The following is a 27,403-nucleotide window of genomic DNA, read 5'->3' on the forward strand; positions in this document are numbered from 1 at the left end:
GATAATGACCTCCCTGCTAGTGGCTTTATGTCAGAATAGATCATGCAACAGCATTACCATAAAACCATCACATTTTGCAGCGACGCTGCACCGTTAATGACACAGAGCCTTACACTGTGAATATGTGGCTGCAGAGATAAAGGCAATCTAGCTGGTTGTCTTCTAACTCACCAAAAATGGCTGAGCAAGCAAAAAAAGCAATAAGTGTTTGTAAATATTCATTTCATCTCCCTAGCCCCCCCCCTCTTTTTTTTTTTTTTTTTAAAGTGCTTTGCTAACAGCAACCCAGCCCATCTTAAATCCCAGAGGTAAGACCAGGTGGTGCTGTTCTTCACTTACTTCCCTTGGCAGTCAGGTTGTGTTTTACAGGTAGATAAGTGAGGTTTGTGCTACTGCAACAGCTCATTTAGAGGAGGCTAAAAAGAGGGTTTTCAGAGTCCTGATTTAGCATGGCTTCTCTTAGTGTCATACAGCACCTTTCACAAAGGAAAGTGTGGTCTGGCTGAGCAAGAAGGTTCTCCAAGCAGCAAGGAGAAGTCTCCTTGTTTTTCAGGGCACGAGTCCCTGACTTTTCTGCACCTCTGATGATGGGAAGGGTCTACAGTGCTAATCAATTCCAGATCTTGATATAGGATTGGTTTAGTAAGAGGATTAGCCAGCAGGTTGAGGAAAGTGATTGTTCCCTGCTATTTGGTGTGAGAGCATCTGGCTGGAGTAGTGTGTCCCATCTGGGTCTCCCTAGTATAAGGAGGGTACCAGCTAGGTGCAGTTGAGTCCAGTGGAAGGGGACTGGAGCACATGATGCCCCAGGAGAGGTGAGCAGGCTGAGTTTGTTCAGCCTGAACAAGAGATGGCCAAGGAGGTAGCTCATCACTCTTGAAACTGTGATGGGTTGTTGCAGAGGAGACAGAGCCTGGCTTTTTGTGGGGACACACTGGGAAAAGGCGAGAGATAATGGGTGCAAGTTGCAGCAAAAGAAATTCTATTTAGATGAAGAAAAAATTCTTTAAAGCAAGGGTCAGCAAATACTCCAGAGGTGGAGATACTGAACATTTGAGCAGATATGGCCTAGAGCAACCTGATGTAAGCTTGAAATTTGTCCTGGTTTGGATTAAAGATTTGCAGAGATCTCATTCTACCTAAATACTCTGTGATTCTAGTCTAAAGCTCACATTTCTATTTCTTATATTGCATTTGCCATTCTTTCACTTGAACAGTTTCCAGTAGCACACTGGATGATACCTGTTACATGGGTTTTGCTCTTCTCAGATGGGAGAACATGGGGAAGAAACGTTTGCAATGGTTTGCTTTAGTGTTGATGGGCTTTTTAAATATCCAAGCTGCTGTTTGTTGATGTGGCTGAAAATGAGATGATGATTTCCATCTGGCAGGGGATCAATGCTACTCTTTAGGTACTGGGTGAGTCTGGTTCCTCCAGAGGCAACCCTGGAAGAAGTTCTCTTACTCTCCAGTGAACATTATTGATGAAGCTCCTCAGTAGCACAGATGCCAGAGTGTTGTCTGTCCCCTGTGTTCTTCAGGAGAACTTTAGGAGTTTTAGTAAGTATTTTACGTCCTGACCATCGTGGACTAGTGCGTGAGGGAGCAAGATGTGAAACAAGACCAAGCAGGGTGTCACTGTACTGTGTGTCTTTCATTTCACATGTGAGCCCTAGGCCACCATCTGCCCCTGCATCCCATGATGAGCCTCATACCCCTGTAAGTGCTAACCAGTCTGTAAGGTGTTCTGGAAGCCTCTCCCTTTAGTTTGCTGTGATGGGTGTCACCCCCATGGTGCTGATGCTGTCCTGGGACAACTGTAAGAGGTGCCAATTCTGGGTAGTATTTATGTTCCCCTACTTGCTGTTTTTTATCACTTATCCTAACAATGTGATTGAGGATTAACCACTAAATGGTCATTTTTTCTTTTAATTTATTTTAATTGGAGACAAATAATTTTACTGGTAGTTGAAGCTGAATTCAGAGGTCTAGCCAGCAGCTCTGAGTGATCATTCAATAATGATCCACGGCTCCAGTATAGAGGCTTGTTTCCTTCTGATTTCCTCTCTTTTATGTCTGGGTTAGGCTGGAGGCTGCTCTGTATCAGTTTAGCTCCAGCTGGAGATCTCTCTCTCCCTGTTTATCTCAGTTGTACCATGCATTTCATTAGGATGCTGTTATTAGCCATATAAAATGGAGGGATTAAAAAGAGTGAATGAAATGAGAAAAGACCCCAGAGGAAAGAACGCTGTTAAATTCACACTGGCAATCCTTGTCAAATGCGTGTGAGAGAAGACTGCAAGTCTGTCTTTTCCAAGCTGTATGACAGTGTCTCATTTTCCTTTCTTAAAAAAAAAAAAAGAAAAATTATGCAGATCCTAATAAAAATGCAGGTGTCCAGCCCCTCCATAAATGTTGTTGTAGTACTCAGAAGAAATACCAGCCTGTGTCTGTGGGCCATAAAGAGCAGTGTAGTTTGTGGGGCCCATGAACTCCCTGCAATGTGGCAGCTGTTATATATAGCATGTGGCATCCTGACACCCGCCCGGACGAAGGCAGCAAGATGGGCTGAATATTCTGAAATTACCTGTAGAATCAGCTTGCCTTACTTCTCCTACACTCTTGCTTTAAAACTGGAGTTAAAAGCTGGATACTGTTCTCGTCTCTGACGTGAGCTTCTGGACGATTCCTCCAAATGTTTGGTCTTCCAGTTTTTCCAGTTAATATTCTGGAGTCCTCAGAGATATAAGAAGCTGATGGAGGGAGCTATGCTGTTTATTGTTAATTTTCTAGCAGATTTATAGAAATGTCCAGAGAGCAGGAGGATTTTTTTCCTCAGGCTGTTTTGCACCAGCCTGGTCATGGCTGTGCCTGATCCTTGTTCCTTTACCAAACTGCTCTCCTTGGCTGGTGTAGAGATCTACCCAGGGTTTCTGTCCTCCCCCAGGGGCTTGTGAAGGTCTCTGAGACCCGGTGCTGCTCAGAGCATCCTTGGGACTGCTTAATTTGTTTCAGTGGATTGGGAAGGCAACATTTTTCATGGCTTTAGCTGAATATTTGGGCCAAAGAGGTCTTTTGGTTTGATTTTTAAATTACATTGCTGAGCTAAAGTATTCTTTGCATTTAGTTAAGCACTTCTGGTAATATTCTGTCCCTGGCAAGCTGAAGTAACGTTACTCTAAGGAGATCATGCTGCAATTGATTTGGAGGAGTTATAGTTTCATTTAATTTTTTATTCCTGTTTTCTGTCCCTTGAGGACAACACTAGAATTCTAAAGCTATCTTTCAGTGAGGAACAGACAAAGAGCAGCTTTTGTGTTTCTCACCACCTCCTCAGGCAGTGGTAGCACTTATGGTTGGATGGTGAAGGTCACCCATAACCTGAAATGAGATTTTGGATACACAGAAAGTAGAGCTATGTTCTAAATTGGGTTTTCTGTACATGTTTACATTTTCTGGAAGTCGATTCACATAGCATCAGTTAAAATAACTCCAAAATAATACTTGCAGCATGATATTTGTGGTTTTGTATGAAAATAATACAGAGCTCCTTTGTTGATATACAATCCATATTTTATACCTATTTTAGCCTAGAAGTTAGTTTGGTGAGGTTATATGTCTCTTTCTGTTCCTTTTTGTGTCATGAGCCTACCATAAATCTGTAGGCTAACTCACAATACAGATTTTAGACCATCTGTCATCTCTGGAATATAATGTCAGCGCTTCTAAAAAAGTCTTTTTTCCACATAAACATCCCCCTCTCCAGAGTCAGGAAAAGCAGCCCTTCCTATCTAAAACATACCATTTAGTTTTCAAATTGCTGTTTATTTGGCTTGGAAAAAGACAGGGCTCTCAAGGCAGGAGCTGTATGGTCAGTACTGGGCAGGGAAACCATCAGCAGCACGCAGATGCTAAGCTCTGCTTTTTTGGAGCAGTGAAGCTGGGTGAAGACCTGACCTGGTCACATAGCAGGGAATGTTTTCTTCTCTAAAAGGCACAGCTTTTATTCCTCTCAGTATCACCCTGATGAATTATTTCTGCTTCCCAAAAGGGGCTGAATGAGGTGGTGGGCTGTGCCAGTGCTGGGGAAAGCTCAGTGCTGTGGGTGGCTTTCTCCTCTGGTCCTGCTGGGCTGCAGCACTGAGGGGGGAGGAGCAGCGACAGGGCAAATGCCTCTGATAAGGCCCACGAAACACTATCTCTTGTGGGCAGCTGCTTGGATCTCCATGGTGTGTGCCAGGCACAGCGTTCCTATCGACCCACAGCTTCTCACCCATGGGTGGGGGACCCACAGCAGCCCTACACACTCTCCATGCAGGCCCTTCCTTTGAAACATTGCTTCAGGGGCAAAAAAAAACATCTCCACTGGGCCAGGCAGCATGAAGTAAGACAGACTGGCTTACTAAGCCATCTACCTGCAATAAATTTGCTTCCTAAAATAGCTGCAGAGCTGTGGGGTGTTTTCACAGCAGCCACACAGGCCTTTTCTGGTTGGAAGGACTGTAAAGAAAACTTTGAACCGGTAGTTTCTGTATGAACTGATGCAGTTCTGCCTGAGTTTGAAGACAGCCTGGAATAATAACCCTGTGAAGGGTGAAGCACTTGCTTAATTTTGGGTGGGCTTTAAACACGATACTGGAGGATGTCAGTGTAAATATCAACCCTCTGAGACCCTTCCCTGCTGACAGTTTTAGTAGGAATGGCAGGTTTTAGTAGTCACCGTATGCATTTTTTTAACAAACCAAATGTTTTGCAAGGTCTCTCCATCAGTAGTCTTGTTTAGCATTTCTATCTTTTGCCCATAGCAAGAATTAGGGAAAATGAAATGTTTGTCTCCTTCAGGCAGGTCTGGGGGCCGGATCTCAATGGCAGTGAACACAATAGTTGCGTGATGGCTCCAGGCTGGCCAGGGCCACTTCCTCCACTCGTCCTGCTCACCACCTCCCATCACCTGTTTGTGCCAGGCCACCTTCCAGCTCCCCAGTGAGGAGTGCCCTGGCTAAGGAAAAAAAAAAGAGGTGGTGTCAACTGGAGAGGAGTATGTTCTGCTCTGGGAGGATCAAGTCTGCTTAAATTAGAAGCATCAAGGACAGCGTTTGCTCTTGCTGTTCCTGCTGGAAGGGCAGTCGGGCATCCCTTTACCCCGCAGCGTCACCAGGCAGAGAGATTAGGTTTCACCTCCTGTTAGGTCACGTTAACCAGGGTGAAGTGTAGTAGCCTGGCTGGGAAGTCAGAGGTAGATCTGGAAGGAAAGCAGAGTATCTTTGTTAGATGCCAAGTTCTCCTGGGCCTGCCCTCTCTTTCCTCGGCGCTGTGGACGTGTGGTGCTTCAGAAGCACAGGGAGGCCAAGGCCTCAGCAGCCCAGAGGAGCTGAGCAGGACACCCACCGAGGAGGTGAGGAGGAATGTTTCCTAAAGCAGAGGGACATTCTCCATGACTGCTCAAGTGGAGTTCTACACCTTGTTAATAGCTGTGGAGGCCGAGTGATGTGGGCACAGCTGCACAGGTGTCCTCAGCAGCACTGGACCAAGCCCACCAGGATGTTAGGTTAGAGTTTGAAGTGAGCCTGCTCTGTCTCCAGGGTGTCAGGGCCCAGTGCTTTCACTGGGGGATGTTTTTGTCACTGAGGCACCGTGTGCACCTTTGGTGTTCTCGGAGTATATTGAGGTATCTGGCTGTCACAGTCAGGTACCCACATCTCCTGGCACCCAGGGTGGGGATGGCATGAGCTGTCACCCTGAGGGTGAACAGGTAAGTTCCTGACTGCCCTGGAGCCATCATGCAGGACAAAGAATCTGCAGGAGCCATCTTCCAGGGAGTACCAGCCTGGAGCCTCCTCTGCAGCTGGTACTTCCTCCACCCCAGTCCCTTCTTGGATATCAGGCATTCGGCCTGTCAAGGGGCTCATGTTAACCCTTTCCCTGACCTTCTGCACTGCTTATTTTCTCTTCCACAGCTGTTGGATTTAAACTGGGAGCCTTTGGTCCAAAGACAGTGCCGTTTATTTTTAATCTGTGGCACTGTGTGAACGTTAATTAGGACTGGTAATGAGGAATGGCAACCCATTGGCACCCTTCTCGGTGGTTTCAGCGAGGAATGCTGGCGTGGTGACAGCTCAGCTGCTGCTACGTGCACTAGCCAGTCAAAATGTTGAGAAAATAAGAAATATTTCAGTGATTCCTAAATGTGTCCATCCCTGTGTTCGAGCAGAGGTTTGCCATCTTGGCTGCTGTGTGTCAATGACACGGAAATATCAGTTATTTATGGGTAAAATAAGGGCTGTTTTGTTTGTGTTGCTGTAGTACAATGTTCTACATGTTTGGGCAACTGTAACACCACTGGTGGCATGGTAACTAGATGAGCAAAACTTGGATGGCTTGGGATGTGGATGGCACCATGCTGGTGTATTTATAACAGTAATTTACCATCCAGAAGATACTTGTATGGTTAAAAATAGTCAAGAGAATGGATATGCAGGAATTTTGGGGGGTAACATGAGTCCTGGGCAGCACTTGAGAATCACTGAGATTCTGTCCATTTATTTCAATGGCTGCAGTATGGAATGTGAGAGTTAATTTTACAGGTAAATGGCTGTAGGACCAGGCTCCTCATGAGGAAAATAGCATCACCAAATCATCAGAACTCAAGATGTCATGTAGGGCACTCCCAAGTCCTGGAAGCTGCTCTGATGCTGATCCCCAGGCTACAAGGTAGATGCTGTTAGGAATATTGTTACATCTGGGTTAGCCTGTACTCCGTGGTGGTCTGATCACTGTGCCAGCAGTTCTGGAGAGGGAAAAGAAGAAGTTGATTGCCCTCTCCCTGGAAATGTTCAAGACTAGGTTGGATGGGGCTTTGAGCAACCTGGTTCAGTGGGAGGTGTCCCTACCCATGGCAGGGGGTTTGGAACTAGATGGTATTTAAGGTTCCTTCCAAAGCAAACCATTCTATGATATAATGGCCAGGGCTGGCTGTGGCTGTACTAGTAGGTGAAGACAGAAGGAGGTTTGGTGCTGGTGCAGCTGCTTCCCTGGAATATGACAGGGATGGCTAAAGAAGAGCTAACAGTTCAGTTGCTTTCATATTCCCTGGATAATCAAGAAAACCTACAATACAGGAAGCTTCATCCTTTCCTGTCTCATTTAGTGGTAATAATGAAAACCAAACCCCAACCCCAAATCCTATGTAACTGTATAAATAAATACAGTTAGTTCCACAGATTAACTCCTGGTGACAGAGAGGCTTTCTCCCCTCATTTTTGACTTTGTCCTCTTGATTCAGTTGAACGTTCCCTTACACTGCATCAGGAGTAGGAGTAAATAACCTGCAGTTACTTCTCTTTGCTGTTGAAGAAACAGTTTCAGCATTTACTTTTGCTCCTGTGGATCTTCCCTGGTGTGCTTCCAACGCTTTCATTGCCCTTCTCCTTTCCCCTCCTGCCTCTGCTGTGTCCCTTTGGAGCAAGAATGACCGCAAGCGCCAGACCGTCCAGACTGGGGATTGCTGTTGCTGATGTGCCTAATAGGATTATAAGATTTTCAGCATTAATCCTTATCCGATTCTTTAGGCAGACTAACCTTGGACTTAGATTTTTGCCTCCTGTTGCACAATTAGTTGACTCTTCAGTGATTTCTTTACAGCTGCTGTTTTGTCCTTTTTCAAGGCGATTTTAGTTGAGGTTGACCTCCAGCATGGAGCAGTGTAAGAATTGTTGACTGTTGTGGTTATTTGTTTAGTGCTGCAAGTGAGCTTTTCCTAACCCCCTGGCGGAGGTCACTACTCCTTCCCTGCCTTTCCCCATACCCTGGGGCTAGGTATGTGTTTTAGCCCAGACTGTAGAACACATCTCTGTAGCTTTAAGCATGGCAACTGCTACGTCAAGCTCTGGGAGTCCCTGCTTTGCTGGTCAGGATCTCTGCTTCTGCTTTTGCACAGAGGGTGAAAGAGCCAAGGCTTTCCAGGGTGCATAGTGCATCCGAAGGAGCTTTGAAAGATGGAAATGGGTGGGGAGTGGGTTGACTCTGTCGCCTGGTTTCCTAAGGAAGTGGGGCTTAAGCACTCTGTTTTTCCACTGCTGCTATCTTTGCATCCGCAAAGTGGTTGTGGCCAAAACAGATGGGTCAGAGAGGTCTCATATATTAGGTTTCTACATTATTCATAAGAATTAGCTGCTGGGTAGAAGGTTGTCTCATAGCAGTGCCCGCCAGGAGGTAGAAGCTGCAGCGTTAACTCCATGGGTAGGTTGTTAATTTGGCTTGTCCAACCAGCAGGCACCAGTCAGGCAGTCGATGCATGTGCCACAGAAGGAGTCATAGCACATGTGGTTCCCAGGTCAGCTGGCGGTTGTGGGAGGGAACTGAGGGGGTGTGCTGCAATTTTTGGGGATTGTGTGAAGAAAGCTGAAGGTTCTGTGGTGTGGCCCAGAGAAAAGAGAGAGAGAGAGAGAGAGAGAGAGAGAGAGAGAGAGAGAGAGAGAGGCAGGGGGATTTGAACACCAGTGCATCTTGGAGGGGTAGAGACTGGTAAAGCACATAAGGGAAGCTGGAGAGGAGGCTTGGGCAAGGAATGAGTTATTGGCCTGGGCAGAGAGACAAAGAATCAGCCTTGGATTTGTGTATAACGTGCAGAAGGGGTGATTTGGCACAGGGATTGAGGAAGGCAAGAATCGATGATAACTTCAATTACACAGGAAGCTTGGGTGGGAGGGAAGAGAGAAGTATTGTCTTCAGCAAGGGAGAGGAACTGAGGGAAGAGAGAGAGGAGTGATGTGCATGTTTGAATTAAATCAATTGTAGTCAAGCCTCATCCACGGCCCAGTGAAGACTGGAAAATTCCCATGTGCAGGTACTTGTCTCCAAAACCCTGAATATGCTTTACAGAAATCCCTGAATGTCTTTTATCTTCTGTTTGTAGGGTGTACCCAGAGGTTAAGTGGCTTCAAGCCACATAGTAAGCTACAGCAATGACAAGACTTGGGATCCAACATTCTTTAAAACAGCTTTTGGTTCAGTAAACCACAGCAGCAATAAATGTCCATATATGCACACAACACACTACGAGACAAATCAGTGCAACTCTGGGTCCCCAGTTTAGGGAGAGCACATCACCTTATTAACTGCTTCTTACTCTGCATATGCAAAAGTATTGCACAGTTTCCTTCCCTCGCAGGAATATTTCTCAAGTGTTTATTGTCTGCAACTAATTTTTTTCTACTGATCCTGTAAACTCTTTGCTTCTTCAGGATCCAGTTACTTTCTGTTACCAGCACAAACTGAGGAAACGAATATCAATCACTCAGTGATTATTTGCAGGAAATAAAAGCGTGAGATAGCAGCCAGCCCAGGCCAAGGAGGAAGGACAGAAATGTGGTGCCTTTTACAAGTAGAGCCAAAAAATATTATTCATGTGTTTGGCTGTTACTTTCTGAATATTGTGGAGCTTTCTTCCTTTTGTAAGCACAAACTTCTTTGGATTAGGTCCTGTTACCACTGAACTTGGAGGGAATATTTCTTGTTAGCTGCAGTGAGAACAGGATCAACCTATTCAGTGTGTGTTCCTCCTTGCCTTAACTGGTGTTGCTGTTTGTTAAGGTGCTGCACAGGACAAAACTGTGTTTGGTTTCCCAGAACCTTTCTGAGCATTTGTATCTAATCCTTGCATATAGCACAGCCCCTGTGGGTGAAGCAGGTTCAGAACTGGCTGTTTCCAGCAAAGCTTTTGAAGCCAGTGTGAAGCCTCTGTAAAATACTGAATCTCCCCACTCAGTAGCTGCTTTTCTCAAGTCTGCATTGTGCTTCAGGTTTTGCTAAGCTATGGTACAGTAAGCATGATGAATAGCAGGAAAATTGTCTTCGGTCACTGCTTTGGAGATCAAGACTTGTGCTGGCTCGCCCCATGCTTTCATAATACCTTCTTGAGCTACAGGAAGTAAGACAGTACACCATATCCCAGAGTGTTAATTTTTAATGTCTTATGCACATAATGGACTCAACTGTAATTATGAGTCCCATAGCACACAGTTGCCACTGGCAGGATGGAGAAGATGATTGCTGGTTCATGTGGCTCCACATCTAGGGGTTGAAACATTCATCATTTCCATTCCCAAGAGCAGTGGAAACAGCTGTGTGGATTTAAAGCAAAAGCTCCAGTAGAAAGAGGGGCAGTTAGAAGCCAATAAACATTCCCCTGCAATCTATTAAATTCAGAATTTGCAGCATCATCCTACTGCGTCGACTGAAACCTGGGCAGGGCAAAGTGGTTTTGACAAGCCTGTGCTTATGTCCAGAATAACTGAAGTGAATAAGCAGCTAGGCAGTGATGCAGAGAGGAACCAGTATAAAAAATTCTCAACATCTTTTTTTCTCAGTAGTGTTATTTTTAACAAAAAAAAATAAGATTCTTATTTCCTTCTTATGTGAAATCTTGAAGCTGACAGCAACTCTTTCAGACTTGAAAATGACAGGAAACTGTCTGACAGAATAGTAGAACTGGGATTTTTAGGCCTGATCCTGTTCTCATATCTTGGTGGGCAAATTCCTCCTCCTTTGGTGAGCCCAAATGGACTTTACCAAACAATGCAGGGCTCTTCCCTTCAGCAGGTTTAATGTAGGATAAGGCCCCAGCATTCAGACCCTTGCACCAGTGGAACCTGGATGCTGCTTTACCCTCAGCCAGTTTTACAGAGTGATGAATAGCTGTGGAATAGAGTGGAAGGGGTTTTAGACAAATGATTCTCATTTTGTCCTGCCTCTGAAAGCAATACTCCTATATTCTTGGTGTCACAGTAGATTATTTTAAAATCAGAGTTTTAATTTCCTTTTAAAAACATGGTGTCCTATTTTGTTTTGTTTTGTGTGCAGCTCATAAGGTACAGCTCTGGAAACCATTGCAAAAGGGAAGCCAGCCTGAATCCCTCTTCTTTGTTCATGTCACTGGCAGTAATTTCTCTGAATTTAGTGATGCAAAATCACTCCTGTACTGTGCCTAGTGCACTCAATCTTAAATCAAATCCTAACACCTTTTACTAGTGCAAGAAGCACATTTAACGGGCAGGGAAAAAAATAATCTTTCTCTGTGACAGGAAATCAATTTAATCCATTTATTGTTTGTGTGTTTTTTTTCCAGGCTTATATTTGGCACTCTTTACCCTGCATATTATTCTTACAAAGCCGTGAAATCAAAGGACATCAAAGAATATGTGAGTAATGAGGTTTGTGACTGTGCTGCAGGGTTTATTTTCCAAGACTGCTCCCTCACCACATTGTAAAGGTGTTGCCTGTGTTCTGGGAAAGCCCATAAACCAGAGCAAGGGGAAGACTGGCCTGAAGGTGGACTGGCTGATTGCTAGGCACAAGTCCCAAATAAGGAGTTTTGGGTTTGTGCTTCTGGCTCCTCTGCAGAGCTGATGTGCTCGTTGACAAATGTCTGCTCGTTTGCTGGTGGTGCAAGCTATATATGGCTGACTTGAAAGGTGTTTGGCATCCAGAGCTTTGCCTGCTTTCCTTTGTCTCTGAAGAGCAGCATAAATCAAAGTCTTTTCAAAAAGCCTCCAAGCCTTAGCTGCTCATTCAAAACAAAGATCAGAGGAGGCAACTCAAAGCACATATGACTGAACCCTCAGATAGAAACATCCTTCCTTGTGGAGCGACCTACTTACAGGCAGGTCTGGCAGCTGGGTGAGCTGGCTTGTCCTTCTGCTGAAAAATCTTCCCTGGCCCCAGGTCCTAGAGATGTATGGGGCCACCAGGGAAAGTGAAACGTGGGGCAGTCAAAACCACTTGGATGCTGTTGGGTTCCTGTAGGATTTGTAGTGCCCTTCACAACCTCAGCTCTGTTCACTGCACTGAACCTGGCTCAGCCTCCAGATCTCGACTCTTCAATCCTCTCAAGATCCCAAGGGATAACAAGCCCATTTTCTCCGCTGGGTAACAGCATATCCCATTAAGACCTTAGTGCAAGTTCAAACAGGGATTTGGTATGGCTGCTGAGATTTTTCTTTATATTGGTCCCCTCTTTCAGATGATGGTTTGGGATATTTTGAGAATTTTAAGCGTTAAGGCAGACTGTCCCTGCAACCCTTGCACTGCTTTACTCTGAAGGGTTGTACACCTTTTGCTTGGAAATGCTGAAGCCATGTGCTGACACCCCTAAGCAGTGTCTGCAACTGATGTTTAACATTTCCATAGTCCGTTTCTGGAAAATATTTTGTTGAAGGGTCCAATTCCTGTTGGAAAGCCAGTTGCAAAAGAGGAACTCCCAACAGACACATCAGGTCATGACCCAAATGTGGGAACAGCTGATCTAAGACTTGATCTGCACTTACATGTTTTTTTCAGTTTAACACACCAGTTGTGTCAATACATCCATTAAAAAAAAAAAGAAAAAGTAATTTAAACTGACCTAACACAGACCCATCATGTACTAGTCAAAACTTGTATCACTGTCGTTTATTTTATTTTGATTGGTAATAGTGATTCAGATAAATGGTGTTTTAGGCTGATCCAAGCCCATCTGCCCCAGGTCTTGTTTTGTATTTAAAAGTTTTGTTGGCAGGAATGTCTGAACTGACAGAACTGTGTTGGCAGTGAGGCTCTGAGGAAGTTGCAGTTATGTAAAAAGTCTGGCAGAAGCTGCCCTGGGAAGACAATGCTCTCAGAGATTTGGCAGTGCCATGCTACTGCTGTAACACTAAATATAAACATAAAAAATATAAATCCCAGGGGAGCAGTTTTATAGCTGGGTGACAGGTGCTCAGTGAATAGTTTCAGTACCTGCAGGGAGGTGGAGAGAGGTGACAAGTGCTGTCCCCACTGCACTGGGGGGAAGGTGGAGCAAGCCAGTTCAGAGCTGGTGAGATCCAAATTTATTGCCACCTCCCTCTTCCCTTCCCCAGAGCAGCACCTGCTGTAGGTACCCCTCTTGGTCTGCCTTCTTTCCAGCCTCCCCATATTCTCTTGCAATTATCCCAACTTTAGGTAACACAGTCCAAGCCTCTAATTCACAGATTTTCATAGATTTTACTTCCTTAAGCTTTCTAATGTTCCAGCAAAGCTGCTTAAGCATCTCCATTTTCAAATATAGCTAATTAGACAACAATTTTCAGTTACGTTAACAACTTTTGTCTTACCATCTCTTTTCCTTTGGAAATACAGGTTCTTAAATCTGTTTGAACTTCAAGTTTTACAGTTTTACAGTGAAAAAAAGTAGTATTGAGGGAGAATAAAAGGTTTCTCATCTCCAGTACTTGAAAATTATTCCTTATATCATCTCTGCAGTGACAGTTCTGCAGAAGAGAAGCACCACATCACTTGATAAAAATCACTGGAAGTGCTGATGGCATGTGTCAAATGTGTTGTTTCTTTCTGGCCCAGGAAGAACCAATACTGCATACATCAGTAGTTTAGCCAATGCTTTTAACTACCATTTAGTGCTCAGTCACAGAAATCCACAGATTCCTGAGTTACTCATGGTGCTACAGTTCCCTGACCTCGTCATGGTCCCCAAAGACTCTTTCTGTGTCTGCTGACACCACCAAGGTCTCCACCAAGGGTACCATGCATAGGTCACCCACCAAGCAGTCCATGCCACAGTGGAGTTACTGGAGTTGAACACAGTGACAGCACAACACATGCTTTCACTGACAGTGAGGTAAAATGCTTTCACCTAAGCCCCAGGCTAGGGATTTAAGCTGGTGGCCTTGCCCTTGTCCCTGCAACAGGCTCAGGGTGTGGGTGTGAGGAGGCACCACCACACTCAAGTGGTGGATGCTGATTCAGAAAGGTGGGGTGAGCTGGTTGTATTCCTGAGCCCTGGATTGTAGGATGAGTGGTTACCTCTGTCTCCTCCTGGCTTGTTTCCCCTGCCTGGAGATATTACGTCATTACATTTTGTCTTGATTGCAGTTTGGCCAACAGCCTAGTGTTGACCTTTGCTATGTAGATGAGCCAAATGAGATTTTTAATGCCCTGTGATAGGGCTGTGGTCCTCTGCTGGCGGGTGGAGCTGCCTCAGTAGGGACAGAGTCAGGCAGCTCTTCTTTTCCTGAGACCAGTCCTAAAGGCCACTATCTGTCTTCCCAAGGGCTCATCTGGAAATCTGATGTATTATGTGCTGAGGTGGGGGGGGCTCTGGCATCTTTAAACCTGTAGTAATTGTTAAATACTTGTGAGGGAGGGCAAAAAAGAACCTTTTTATGTGAGAGTTGTTCTGTGCACCTATGCCTGTGTGTGGTAGCTTGAGGCCTTTGGGGAAGAGTAACCTGGCTGCTGGTTTTGTTTCCCAGGTGAAGTGGATGATGTACTGGATCATATTTGCACTGTTCACCACGGCAGAGACCTTCACCGACATCTTTCTGTGCTGGTGAGCATCAGATGGGAGAGGGTCTTTGGTGTGAGATGGAAAGAAAAGGGAAATCTTTACAAGGGGAAAAAAGGGGCACAAAGGTGCCCTGCCTCCTGAACACAGGGTCAGCAGCTTCAGGTGCCTGGAGGTGTTTTGCTTCATTTGTCAGTGCTGTCACAGGAAAAGGAAGCAAGAGGATGGAACTGCTCAGTGATACCTCATTAGTGAGAAGTCATTACCAGAGTCTCAGTCCCCTGCCTGTCGGAGAGAGGTGCAGCTGATTGCCAAGCTGGAGGCTTGCAGAGCTCATCACCTAAACAGCAGCAGCTTTAGCTGGAGGCGTAGTTCCAGGCTTACCTAGCTGTGTCCTACAGTAAATACCCAGGCTCCAGGGATCAGGCAGGAACAGCCCTGCAGCACAGGACTTTGTAGGTAGCTGCATTGGAGGTTGCTCCTGGGGTGTTTTGCCAGGCCCCTTCCTGGTTAGGCTGGATTTACGGTTTGGTGGAGGACAGTGACAGTCCATACTGGCGTGGGGGTTTTGGTGTCAGTGGAAGGTTATTGATGTCAGGGCGAGAGCACATAAGTGCCCAATTATCAGATTCAGTTCCTTCAGTTTAGATGCTCAAGTTTGAAAATGTTTGTTTCCTGAAGAAGAGAAGACTCTGGGGAGACTTTATAACTGCCTTCCAATGCCTGAAGAGAACCTACAGGAAGGCTGGAGAGGGACTTTTCACAAGAGTGTCCAGCAACAGCACAAAGGCAAATAGTTTTAAACTGAAGGAGAGTAGGTTTAGGCGAGGTCTTAGTAGGAAGTTCTTCACTACAAGGGGGGTGAGACTCTGGAGTAGATTGCCCAGAGAGGTTGTGGATGCCTCTCCCTGGAGGTGTTCAAGGCCAGGCTGGACGAGGCCTTGAGCAACCTGGTCTGGTTGAGAGGTGTCCCTGCCCATGGCAGGAAGGTTGGATCAGATGATCTCTGGGGTCCTTTCTATCCTAAGCCATTCTATGACTTTGTGCTTCTTGGTTGCCCTTTTTAGTAAGGCCTTTCTAGTGGAAACCAGTGAGATCAGTAGACTTCAGGATGAAAATTTAGCTGCAGTGCATGGGCCTCTCTTATAGCCCATTCCTGCACAGCACTGCATGCCTCTAGTGAGTCTTCCAGACAAAGGGAATCCGGGGTACTTGGCAACATGTCAGATCTGTTGAAAGGGAGATAAAGGACGTTATTGTCTCTCTATCTAATTTGCATGCAGATCTACCTCCATGTCTTCATCTGGAGCTTTGTTTTTTTTGGAGGATGTATTATGTGGGTCTCTTGAGATGAATGACAAAAGGCTTATCCAGCCTGTAAAATCAAGTATGCTGTAGGGATCCTCAGTGAGATGGAAGACCAACCTGACAAATCCCTGCTCAGAGCAGAGCTTTGCAGTGGTCTGTCGGGTCAGACCCGGATGCTGCATGGCTAGGCTGGCCCAGTGACAGAGCTGTGCTAGCACAGCAGGAGACTCTGGGGCCTGCTGGATTGTTGCACCAACCCCATCCCAGGGGCTCTGCCCTGCTCTTGCCTGCCCCTGCCTGCAAAGGGTATCGCTGGTTCATCACACTGCTGGCAGCAGCATGCCTGCCCACGTGAGGATGGAGCTCACTGGCCAGCCTTGAGCTCTAGGCTTTGTCCTCCAGAACGGAGTCTCAAGGATTCTCTGGCTTGTTGCTACAGCTAAAGCACATCCTGTTTTTGGTATTTTCCAGTGCTACCTGAAAGCCACAGTGTGGATCTATGCCTCTATGTTGCGTGTTGCTTGGACAACAAAGTTTCTTGTATTTCATTTTTGGTCAGATAAATGTTATCTGGAAAGGAGAAAGGCAGAGACATGAAAGGTGCATAAATACATTAATGAAATACTGATTTACTGGTTTGCTTTTTGCTCCCTCATAATGACTGGGGATGCAATGAAGGCAGCATCTGTGCTCTGTGCAAGTAGAAAGCTCCTCTTATCACACAGCAGAGTCTCTGCCAGACCATTAAATAATGGCCCTGATACCCAAGTAAAGATTTACCCACATGCCTAGTGGAGATGTGTGCAAAGGTGAGTGAATGTGTTCAGGTGTTTGGATTGTTTGGTAAGCAAAAGCTGCCCTAAGCTAGACTGGACAGTCCCTTCCTCTGCTGAGTATCCCTACTTAAGAGCAGTGGTTAAATTAGGAGCAGACATTAACAGCCCTTTTTCTTCTAGGTTTCCATTCTACTATGAACTCAAAATTGCTTTTGTAGCTTGGCTGCTGTCTCCATACACAAAAGGTTCCAGCCTCCTCTACAGGAAATTTGTTCATCCAACACTGTCTTCAAAAGAAAAGGTAAGGTGCCTGGGTCCTGCCTGCGTAGAGCAGATCCATGGTTTGTTTACTCCACTCTCCCTATCACTCATTTTCATTGAAGGACTGGGAGTTGCTGACTCTCTTCCTCTTATCATTTGATCATCTCTTTTTGGTTGGTGTTTTTGTTCTTTGTGGTTGTGTTTTTAAATACTGGCATCTGTTCAGTGCACTCAGGCATATTAACTCATCTTTGTGCACTTGAGAGGTTGGGAGGGAGATAAAAATACCTCCTGAGCTGCTTTGCACATACTGCCTGAATATAGCTGAGTGCTGTGTTGTGGCTGGATGGAACAGCCAGAGAAACGGGGTCTGGCAGCCAGGGCTCCTTATCCTTGTTCCCAGCTCTGCCTAAAACAATGTGCAGCAGTAAGACAAACAGCCAAGCCTGCCTGAAAGGGGCTTAGCAAGCACTTGACTGGCTGGGAGATGTGGAGCGTGCTGAGATAAGGCACGTGGCATGCTGAAGTCCTGCATTGAGAAATATGTTGCTCAAATTTATGGTGCTAATTTTGGTGGGGGGACATTAAGCCTTGCATCATTTGCCTGCCTGGGATATTCCACTGGCTGTGAGTGGGACCCTGTCAGGCAGATCCTTTTGGGTCATGTGGGTACATGTGCCACAAATCACTACCAGTGATCAACATGCAAACTGCTAAGAAATGAATAACTGTTTCCCACGTTGGCAGCTCTGGAAGTGAAAGATCTCTGTTCAGACACAAGCAGTGCATGAACAGTTGTCCAAGAAGGACAGTGGGGGTCAGTCCCCTGTCTCTTTGCTTCCTGGGAACTTCTCCTTATGCTTCACACAAGCAGTGCTAGTGCATTTTGGGTTGCCACCTCTTTTCTGTTAGGAATGGGGAGGGAATCACTAAAAAGCTAGCCACTTGTCACAGCCTCCCATCCCTACTAGCCCAGCACTTCCAGCAGCTGAGTACTGGCAGTCGTTGTCATCCATTATCATCCAGACCTCTATGTCTTGAAGGAGGGAGGGTGAGGGCAGGAATTTTCATAACCATTTCACTGTATATTGAGCAGCACTGAAATCCAGAAACTCTGAACCGATTAACTGCATGGACATGGTGAAGCTGGACACTGCAGTGATGTGTAGAGATATCTCAGATACTTCTGAGACCACCAGTCCTGCACCCAGGGCAGCACAGCTGCAGCTGCCCAGTGTCATAATATGATTGTTTTTAACGGTGGGCCAGTCCAGTTTGTCTGCAGAGTCCAGAGATTGCACACGGCTCCTGACACACCCTGATCCATTCTGCTCAGGTGGATGTGTCTGTCTGGCTTCTAGGACCTACTGGTGGTGGTTGCATTGTGCACGTGTGTCCCAGCTTTGGGTCCCAGGCTTCCACTCACAGAACAAAGAGTTCCCAAAGCCTGGAACAAGAGTGGCTGCTCCCTGGCAACCCTTCCCTCTTTGCAAGTGTTGGCTGTGAACTTCTCTCCAGCCAAGGTGGAGGATCGCTGCCGGCACAAACGATGACTTGGCTCTGCCAAGAGCCTGAGGCTGCGAGGTCTCTGAATTTGTGCGAGATCTCTCCTCCTTGTGCCTTGTTTCATGCTGACCTGTTGTGTGCTGCCACAGGAGATCGACGACTGCCTCATCCAGGCGAAGGACCGCAGCTACGATGCCCTCGTGCACTTCGGGAAGCGGGGGCTGAACGTCGCCGCCACGGCAGCCGTCATGGCGGCCTCAAAGGTAAAGGTGCGGGTCAGGTCGGTGGCTCATTAGCATCTCATCTGCATCCATCACCGACAGCAGCCACAGTGTGGAGGGAGGAGATGGTGAGGGTAGGGGCTTGCGTTTGCTCGCTGATTTTGGTCATGCCTCCCAGTCTCCCATTCACCACCCCCACAGGTGCCTCTTGGGATGAAGGCAGTAAGTGTGGTGCCTAGTGAACCTGTAGGAGGTTGGCAATGAAGGATTAAGACTGGGGTCTGCTTTGGGCCTCTGTTTTCCATCAGTACTGAGGTGACAGTGTTAGCAATTCTGTTCATCACAACTCGTGCTCGTCATTTTCACTGTCAAAACAGGAACATGTTTCCATGAAAGATGCTGACGTTAGGTGAACACCATGAAAACCCTGGCAGGGAAATAGTTTTTTTTGGTCAGCACCTTCTGCAGTAAAGGGAAAGGCCATCTACAGCCTAGTTTGTCAGTTGTTGTGCTGAATTGTTGGGAAGTCTGGAGGATCTGGTGACTTATAATTTGAGTGCCAACAGAAAGTAGGTGTGATCTGAAATTTGTGAAGACTAAAAGTTTGTCTGCAAGGCTTACACATAACATACCTGGTGTATAATTCCTTGGAGACACGTTTATGGACAAGTGAATGGGAAGTGACATTAGTTGCTCTAGGAGAACAAGCAGATGCTGTATGAGTGGTCTCATCTGAGGAGGTGTTTCCTGTACTCTGTCCCTGGCTTAGAGCCAGAACCAAACAATAGCTGTTATCTCTGTTTCTTTGCTTGCATAAAACCTGCAAGGACTTGATAACTGCATTTTGTGGTCCTGCTCTTTGGCCATGGATGATCATGGCTTAGAACAATTGTGCACAGGGACTATACCCTTGTGTTTGAGGGGCAAGACCTGTATAAAAGAAAGGGCTTTCATGCAGTCAGATACAGGGATTTTAGAAACATGTGTGCAAGGTGGTTACTGGTAGTAGGAAAAACATGAATGGGAGTTGAAGGAAATTATTTTCCTCTGTCAGATGCTTTTCATACGACCTCAGTTGTGTAATTTTAGTATGTCTTGGTCTTATCTTCTGTAAAAATGCATAATACAGACTTAGGAGGCCAAATACCATGAAGTCTATAAAGTGTGGTGGATGCAAGGTATTAGAGAAGTGGGAAGACCCTGGGATATGCCATGCACGTGTAGGACCAGAAGGATGTACAAAAACTGTATCCTGTTCCAAATAAAAGCCAAAAATTGCTTCCCTTTTCCCTGCCAAGCATTGTACAGACTGTGGCTGTCAAGCCTGCCTCAGTTCTGCTGAGCTGTTGCTCTTCAGTGGGGAGGCTCTGCAAACCCAGAGCCTGCTGTCTGTTCCAAACCTGGACTGAAACCTGGGATAAACGTGGAGCTGGGGCAAAGCTGTCTGTTCTATGCCCATGGAACACTTATGCAATGCCTCTGTGACACTTAACATACTTGCTGCTGCTCTGTAGCCCTGAAGAAGTGGCACCATGGACATAAGGAGGTTCTGGGAATGCCTGTTTTGCAGCACTGCCTTTGTTCTAAGCCCCTTCCTACGAGGTGCAGCAGACTCTCTGTGCTAGAGCTGTTTTTAGGACAGAGTGAGAAACTATGTGTGAATCCCAAAGAAACTCTGACTCCTCTTGGGTAGCTCCTGAATATGAGAAGCTCAACAGTAGCCCAGACCCACAGTGCCAACCTGTTCATCTCAGGGCTTCAACAGTGTCTTCATCAACTCTTCAGCCTGAATGAACCACAGTTTTTCTTCCCACTGAAGAATTTTTCTGATATTTTTCTCAAGAATCTCACTGCCTTGAAGTGTGGCTCCAGTGGCAGTGGGAAGCTAGGTAGAATGGAGAAGAATCTCCAGGGTACAAGGAGGACATTGTTTTGCATGAGTTAATGAAGCTCCCCATTCAGTGTGGGAAGAAAGCAACTCTGTGACTTGTGTGCTGTTGTTGTATGCCACATCTGCCAGCCTAACTTGAGAGAAAAGTTAGGATCTTGCAACCTGTAAAAATGGACCAGAAGAGCCTCCTGCACACTGCTTTGGGGAGGAGAAAACGATCTGTTGATAAGATTGAGAGGTTGTTATTGGATTGATTGTCTGATTGATTTTTACAGCAAAGGGAGGATTGCTCATGTCTTTGCTTCAGCTTTGTCATTTAAATTATCCTGAATGTATGAGGAAAAATAGGACTCCTGGCTTCTTTCACCACTTTGGCACATGACCTTCAGCAAGTTGCTTGCTTCTGTGTGCCTCAGGGTGCAGATCCAAGACTGATTTCCTCCAAAATGGAGTGATGCTCCTGCTCCTGGACTGTGCACCAGCTCTTTGGACATCCTCAGGTTCTCTCTAACCTATCAGAAAGCTAATCCAGAAAGATAAAGAAAGGGAATACTGTTTTTCAAGCCCACAGATGTCTCATGAGTGACTGAGCCAGTACAAGGGAACAGACAGAACTGCATTGTGAGGAGTATGGTTGGAGGAATGGAAAGCAAGATCTTCCCTTCCTCCTCCAAAGTGGAGTGATGCTCCTGCTCCCGGTGGGCTACTGTGCACCAGCTCTTTGGACATCCTCAGGTTCTCTCTAACCTATCAGAAAGCTAATCCAGAAAGATAAAGAAAGGGAATACTGTTTTTCAAGCCCACAGATGTCTCATGAGTGACTGAGCCAGTACAAGGGAACAGACAGAACTGCATTGTGAGGAGTATGGTTGGAGGAATGGAAAGCAAGATCTTCCCTTCCTGGTTGTGGGAAGCAGAGAGGTTAGCTCTGCTGCTCATGGAACCACACCCTTAATGCATTTACAGTCTTCATGGTATAATAGTCAGGAATGGTTAGAACAGCTTCTTCCCTTTGCTCTTCTCAGACTGAATTTGTTGTCTTTTGAGCAGGGAGAGGTGAATGGCTTTGATTTACAGCCTGATGTGTTGCAGTACAGAAGTGCTGAGCTGAGGCTCCTCAGGTATTCAGGCTGTGAAGTGTGATGCATCAGGTGAGGACATGTCTCCATTGAGCTGTCCCTGCTGCTGTGAAGGAACCAGATTTCCAAGAGAGGAGCAGGTTCAGGTGGTAGCAGCTTCTGTTGCCCTGGTTTTCAGCTGCTGTTAAGTGTATGTCAATGCCCTTACTTGCTCATTTGAGAAGGAAGTATAACAGAGCTGAGATGCTCCTTCATGAGAGAAATTTAAATGACTGATTATCTGGAAAACACTTTGAGCTGACAGATGCCAGACAAGACTGCAGTGCTGTCCTCAGGGGGAAGTTTCCAGCGAGGGAGAAAAGAGAATACTATTTCTAAAGCTTACCCTGGCTTTCCCAGTGCCAAGGTTTAAGGGTATCCAGCTAGCCTGTGATAAGTGTTGAGTGTTGATGGGAAACTGAGCCCTGAACAGGTTCATTTGGTTTCAGCCTTTAATGGATCATGTTAGAATTGGAACCTAGAGAGATGATTCAGAAGCACTGAGCTCCTGCAGCTCCCATGGAAATCATGGCTCTTGCCAGCAAATGAATGTGAGGATCTATCATATTTCCTGCTTCACTTGGATTAATGAGCAAGAAGAAGATGCTTTTGTATTAAGAAATGGACCCTCATACTTTGCAGGTCAGCATCTTCTGGTGACAAATACACAGTGAGGTGCTGGGCTGAAAGGGTACTCTGTACAGACCTTTTTTCAGTAAATAAGCTTAAATCTAAAGGCTCCTGTACTTGGAGACTTGTCTTCCACATGCATAGCCCTATCCTCTCCTCTCTCTCTGAGCTGTGGTAACTCATCTCCTTGTGCTCCCACAGGATCCCTCATGATCTTCTGTCTTTGGTGATAAGATCTTTGGGCAAGGCCTGTCTCTTCATTCTTTTTAGTTTTAGTTAGCCAAATACTCCTTTCCCCTTTTTCCCTCTCCCTTCCCCTGCTCTGTTTTGTTCTGGAGCCACAGTTGTGCTAGCACTGGCACAAACCCGTGCCAGTTCATTTTACAGGCTGAGGAGCTGTCAGTGTCCCAAGTACCTTGAGTCTGCCCAGCTGGCTCACTTGGGTGTTTTCTCTCTCTCCAGAGAGTCTATTTTTGCTGCTCTCTAAGCAAACAGAACACTGGATATCTGGTCTTATTACCCTGGCTAGGTGCTCAACACAGATCTTTTCCCTGCCCTCAGCAGCTTGTGCCCCCACCAAGGAGCATAATCTCATTTGGGGCTCTGTAATCCTGTCCTTATTGCCTGGTCATTCTGTCACACGCTGCCATGTCGAGTGGGTCAGTCCTAACTGGCAGGTTTAGATGACCAGCCAGTAAATCCTGCTGCTCTTTCTGTGTTTTCAGTGAGTTCCAACTAGTTCAGCCATTCCTGGTCCCAGAGGGCTCTGGGCACTGACCACCACCTTCATTCCAGCTCACCTTGTCCAAGGAAAAGAGAAGCAGGCAAGGAGCCTGCTTTTGGGTCACGGCTAAGGGGGAGCAGCAGCAAGGCCTTGGCCAGGCAGTGGAGTCACCAGCTGGAGGCCTGGGCACAAGTGGGCTTGTCACTGGCACCAGTCAGGTTTCTGATGTGAGTGGCTGGGACCCATCTGTGGCTGCCGTGAGGAGAGGTACCCATGGCTTGGAGGCAGCACCAGCCTCCCCCAGCACATTCATATGTGTTCCCTCACTGTCACCATGCTCCCAGCACTTTCTTATCCTCTCCCTGCCACCCTGAGCTTCCCACCATTTACTGCCTTGCCTTGTCCCCAATCCCCAACTCCTTGCTTACCATCCCAAAACCCTGCCCAGCCCTGCCATTGCTTCCTCTGTCTCTACAACCCACCCATTGCCAGTTTTACACTGTTCCCCAGCTCTGACCTTTTCCTTCAAGCTCCTGGTTTTTCCAGATCCTGTTTGCCTGTATCCTTATTCCTCACCCTGAACAAACCAATTCTGCCAAGCCAGCCAATGTCTTTCCTGACCCCCCGAGACAATTCCTGCTCTCAGCCACATCCCACAGCCAATAGATTGTCGTAACCCAGAGGTCTCTGATAATGCACCTTCTCCTGCCCTCGTGTGTGTGGGGCAGGGACCACTGGCCCAGGAGCTGGTGCTGTGGCCCATGGCGTGCCCCTTGGTCCAGGCTGCCTGTCGGAAGGGGAGTGGGGCGCAGCGTGCTGCTGGCAGTGGGTGCAGTGCCTTGGCAGGAGATGATAAATGGGGTGGAGGGGGCAGGCATGCATGACTGGTGACGATGAAAAGCCTGTTTGTGCTTAATAAGTCTGAGAAAGAGTCCAGGAGCCTTCATGCGTGGAGTAACACGGCTTGTGGTGCTGCCAGAGCTAGCAGCCACTCAGTTAAAAGGACCAGGCATGCAGACGAAAGTGGGAGGGTGTCATTATGCTCATCTGCCTCCCAAACACTCAGGAGTGCAGTGTCAGCAGTTCCCAAACTGCTGCAGCTCACAACCACCTGTCTGGTCTGGCATTGTCACTTCCATTTCCATCTTTGGGTTCACCCCTCCTGGGCGGTCGCAGCTCTGCTAGTTTAGGGTCCTGTAGCCCCAGATATTTGTTGGGAAGTTTCCCAGTGTGTTTGCTGGTTATTTAAACTGGGATGTTGGAGGGAAAATGTTCCTGATGATTTAGATTTTATCCTCTCTAGTCAGACAGCATCTTTTCATTCATTTCTAGTATCTGGCTGGTGTAGCCAGTGCAACTGCCTGAAAGCTGATATTTAGATCCCTAATTTTCCATAAGAATTGAGACCTATTTATTGTGGGAGTTTGGAGGATATACTTACATGGGAGAGAGATGCTGCCTTTTATGGCATGACAGTGGAGAACTGCACCCTTGCATGACTTGAGAAAGAGGCAGGGGATGGGGAACATCCTTTCCTTTAAGACATGGGATAAAGCCTCTTTGCAGCGATTAAATCCCACTGCTTGGAAGGAGAATGTTTCTTCACTTACCAAATGTATCAGAGGAGAGTTCTGAGCAATCTGCTTAGTACAGCATCTGTAGTGGCCACGCAGTGTGCCCCAGTCTGCAGCATGGCCCAGAGCTGCAGAAGTCATGAGTGATTTAAAGTATGCAGTTTGAGAAGCCTTTGGGGATCTGTTAGTGTTATCTCTGACTGGCTGAGCATGCTCCTTTTGTGAGTAGCTTCCTTTAAGGGATCTCCATTTGGGATCCAAAACCAGAGGTCTCATGGCTGAGCTCTTTTATACCAATAAAGAGGAACAGCAAATGGCTTTCTTGAAACACAGGGCATCACATCACTGAACATAGTAGTTTATGAACTACTGTTCCTGTCATGATGTGAGGTATCTTTCATTCTTATGTCTTTGAGAATCTCTTTTTCCCAAATGAATAAACCCCCCGTGTTGTTTAGGCTACAATCCAGGTGGCTCTTTCCAATTTCTCTCTCGTGTTGACTCTTTCACTGGTGTCTCCAAGAAGCAGACAATAGCCAGTGAACGCCCAGGACAGCAGAACCAAACCATAAATTTATACAGAGAGACCAGGCTGGGAGAGACAAGAACAAACAGTTCCCAGGAGAGGAAATTAACTGCACAAACAAAAAAGGGTGGATGAAATCAAGTTTCCACCATCAACATTAACATCAGCTGATTTCCCTTTAAGTTTTTAATACTGTCTGACATCTCCAAACTGGGAAGCTGTTTCAAGCTAGGTACAGCACGCAGGCCCTGGCCATAAGGACATTGCTTGTAGGATGTTTGTATGGTGGCAGAAGCAATTTCTTGCCTCAGTCAGGCCTGTGCTCAGAGCATAGAGCTGATGGTTTTGCTCTTAGCAGGACCTGTCCACAGCCAGACATGATTATGCTCCTGTGTGCAAACTTCCACTCATCACCATGGGTAATTCCCCAGTGTTACTCTGCTTCTGAGAAGACCTGTCAGTCATCAGGTCTAAAATGGTTGCCATGTGTCCCTCACCTAATCCCATCCCTAAATTAGTCATAAATGCACTCTGTTCTTAATGATCTTAACTCTGGATTACAGAAGTGGCCAGACACTGGGGTTTCTCCAGTGAAAAGCATCAATCAAGTGCAAGGAGTGGAGTGGCAGACAGTTGTGCTTATAATTTGCTTTACTCTTTAAACACACTTGCTAGGTAACACCCTGTCAGCTGGGGTTATGGAGTGGTTTCTCCATCTCTCTGGGAAAGCTGAGGAAGGGAGAACCTACGTTCAAAGGTGTAGTCCACAGGTGGGTGTCCCTGCTTTCTATGTGTATGTGAGTCCCTGCACATGGTGCCAGCATCATGCTCATGTCTCACCTTGATTACTTATGCTTCAAGTAGACCTTATTCTCAAAGCTTTTATGTGTGTTGCCACAATGGCTCTCTTTTTTCCCTTGCTAGGTTTCTCAGCTACTTCATTTACACTTGTATTTGGACCAGAAAAAGGGGCAGGTAATCTGCTGAATGCTTATACTAACCCCCAACTAATGCCTGCCTCCCCATTAGACTAGTTTGAACTGTTTTCAGCTGAGATTGGTCTGAGGCCAGATGCTGTCTGCTCTGCTTCCAGTGAGTAGATCCTGCGTGCTGAGCTTTGAAAGCCTGTCTTTGATCTCATCAGCAAAATGCCTTCCAAGTCCTCTGCTGGCAATCAGAGAGACCCCAGCAGCCAGGCAGGGAGCTTTGTACGTGGAAAACCCATCTAACTCGGGTTGCTGCTACTGCATTGGCCAAGCTGCTGAGTTTGCTGTCGTTTTCTCACTAATGGATTAGGGGAGCCTCTCTCCCACTGCTGTGATCCCCTTAGGATGGTTGGGGTTGTAGTGGAGCTAGTGAGGCCAGGACTTGGCTCAGAAGTGCAGGAGCATCTCAACAAGTGTTTCTGATAGGTGTGGTTGGGGAAGTCCTGCTGACAGCATAGTGATAACTGACACCTCAGGAAATCCCTACACCTTGCAGTAAACAGCTGCAGGTTGGAGGCTGTAACATGCATGCAGACGTATCTGCTAGCGTGGAGAACTGCTAACCAAAGGTGCAGCAAAATGGGAGAGAACATTAACAGGTTCAGTACTGTGCTGGGAGTGTGGTGAGTGTGACTCAGTGTTCCCTTGCCTGTCCATTAATGGCTGATCCTAAGATGCAAAGAGCCAGAAGGTTCCATGCTCTATTAACACTGATAGCATTAAAAGCTTCTCTTCTATGACTTGACATTTTTTGGTTCCTGATTTGTGTCACTTCACCATGCTGTGTTACAGTTTCCACAGCTGCAAAGTGGAGCTTGTAGGTATTAGGGGTGTTTTGAAGCCTGAATAATGCCTACAGAATTCTTTCAGATAGTCAGACTGAAGGTATGATAAAATCTAGACGCTGTTATTTATTTATATTTAGGTGGTTTTTAATGGGACTGTTATATAAAGTGCAGATTTAAAAATTATGTGTCTAATTTTATTTTCCTAGAGCCTATGTAAAGCTACTTATGTACACGGAGTAATTTTAGTGAATGATTCCATTGGATGCAAATCCAGTTTTTCCAGACTTGTAAATCCATCTCCTTCTGAAAAGTTTCACTTCAAATGTGAATGCAGAGATTTATTATAGAGAGGTAAAGTAATTAAGACAATTCCAGCTGCATCTGATGGAGTGCCTTTTACAGTGCCTATTACAATACTGACTTCAAGTTTTGGAAAGGATCAAGATTTTTGATCCTTCCAAGCAAATATTGGTTGCACCAGTGCTCTGGGCCCACAGAGGTTGATGGTTGTTTCTGCACGTGATGATGTCTGCAGTGTTTAGAGGAAGGCAGTATGCAGGTTAGCTGCCTTTGAAAGCTCAGTATTTTCATACCTTTTTTTTCCCCTACTCTTTAAAGCAAAAGTAAGGGGAGAGTGTTCTCGATGGGGGTAAGCAAGGTACACCTATGCTACAGTTGCAGTTTTGACTGAAGCAGGTAGATGTACCTGAATTAGTTTTAGATTAACTATTATGCCACATGGATGGGAGCTTTTGACTTCCCTTGGAATCACAGGTGAGC

General features: G+C 46.2%; 1 protein-coding gene across 1 annotated transcript in view; it reads left to right on the plus strand.

Moving 5' to 3' along the window:
• The first annotated feature begins 11,131 nt into the window (after positions 1-11,131).
• The window catches only part of REEP1 (receptor accessory protein 1), a 32,275-nt gene continuing 16,003 nt past the window's right edge, over positions 11,132-27,403 (plus strand). Inside the window, exons 1-4 of the mRNA XM_008946735.1 lie at positions 11,132-11,198; positions 14,283-14,359; positions 16,579-16,699; positions 18,315-18,428. Coding sequence (XP_008944983.1) covers positions 14,292-14,359; positions 16,579-16,699; positions 18,315-18,428 — 303 coding nt within the window. The 5' untranslated portion in view covers positions 11,132-11,198; positions 14,283-14,291. The remainder of the gene's footprint in view (positions 11,199-14,282; positions 14,360-16,578; positions 16,700-18,314; positions 18,429-27,403) is intronic.

Source organism: Merops nubicus, unplaced genomic scaffold (assembly GCF_000691845.1).
Source record: "Merops nubicus isolate BGI_N331 unplaced genomic scaffold, ASM69184v1 scaffold59, whole genome shotgun sequence".
NCBI classification, from domain to species: domain Eukaryota; kingdom Metazoa; phylum Chordata; class Aves; order Coraciiformes; family Meropidae; genus Merops; species Merops nubicus.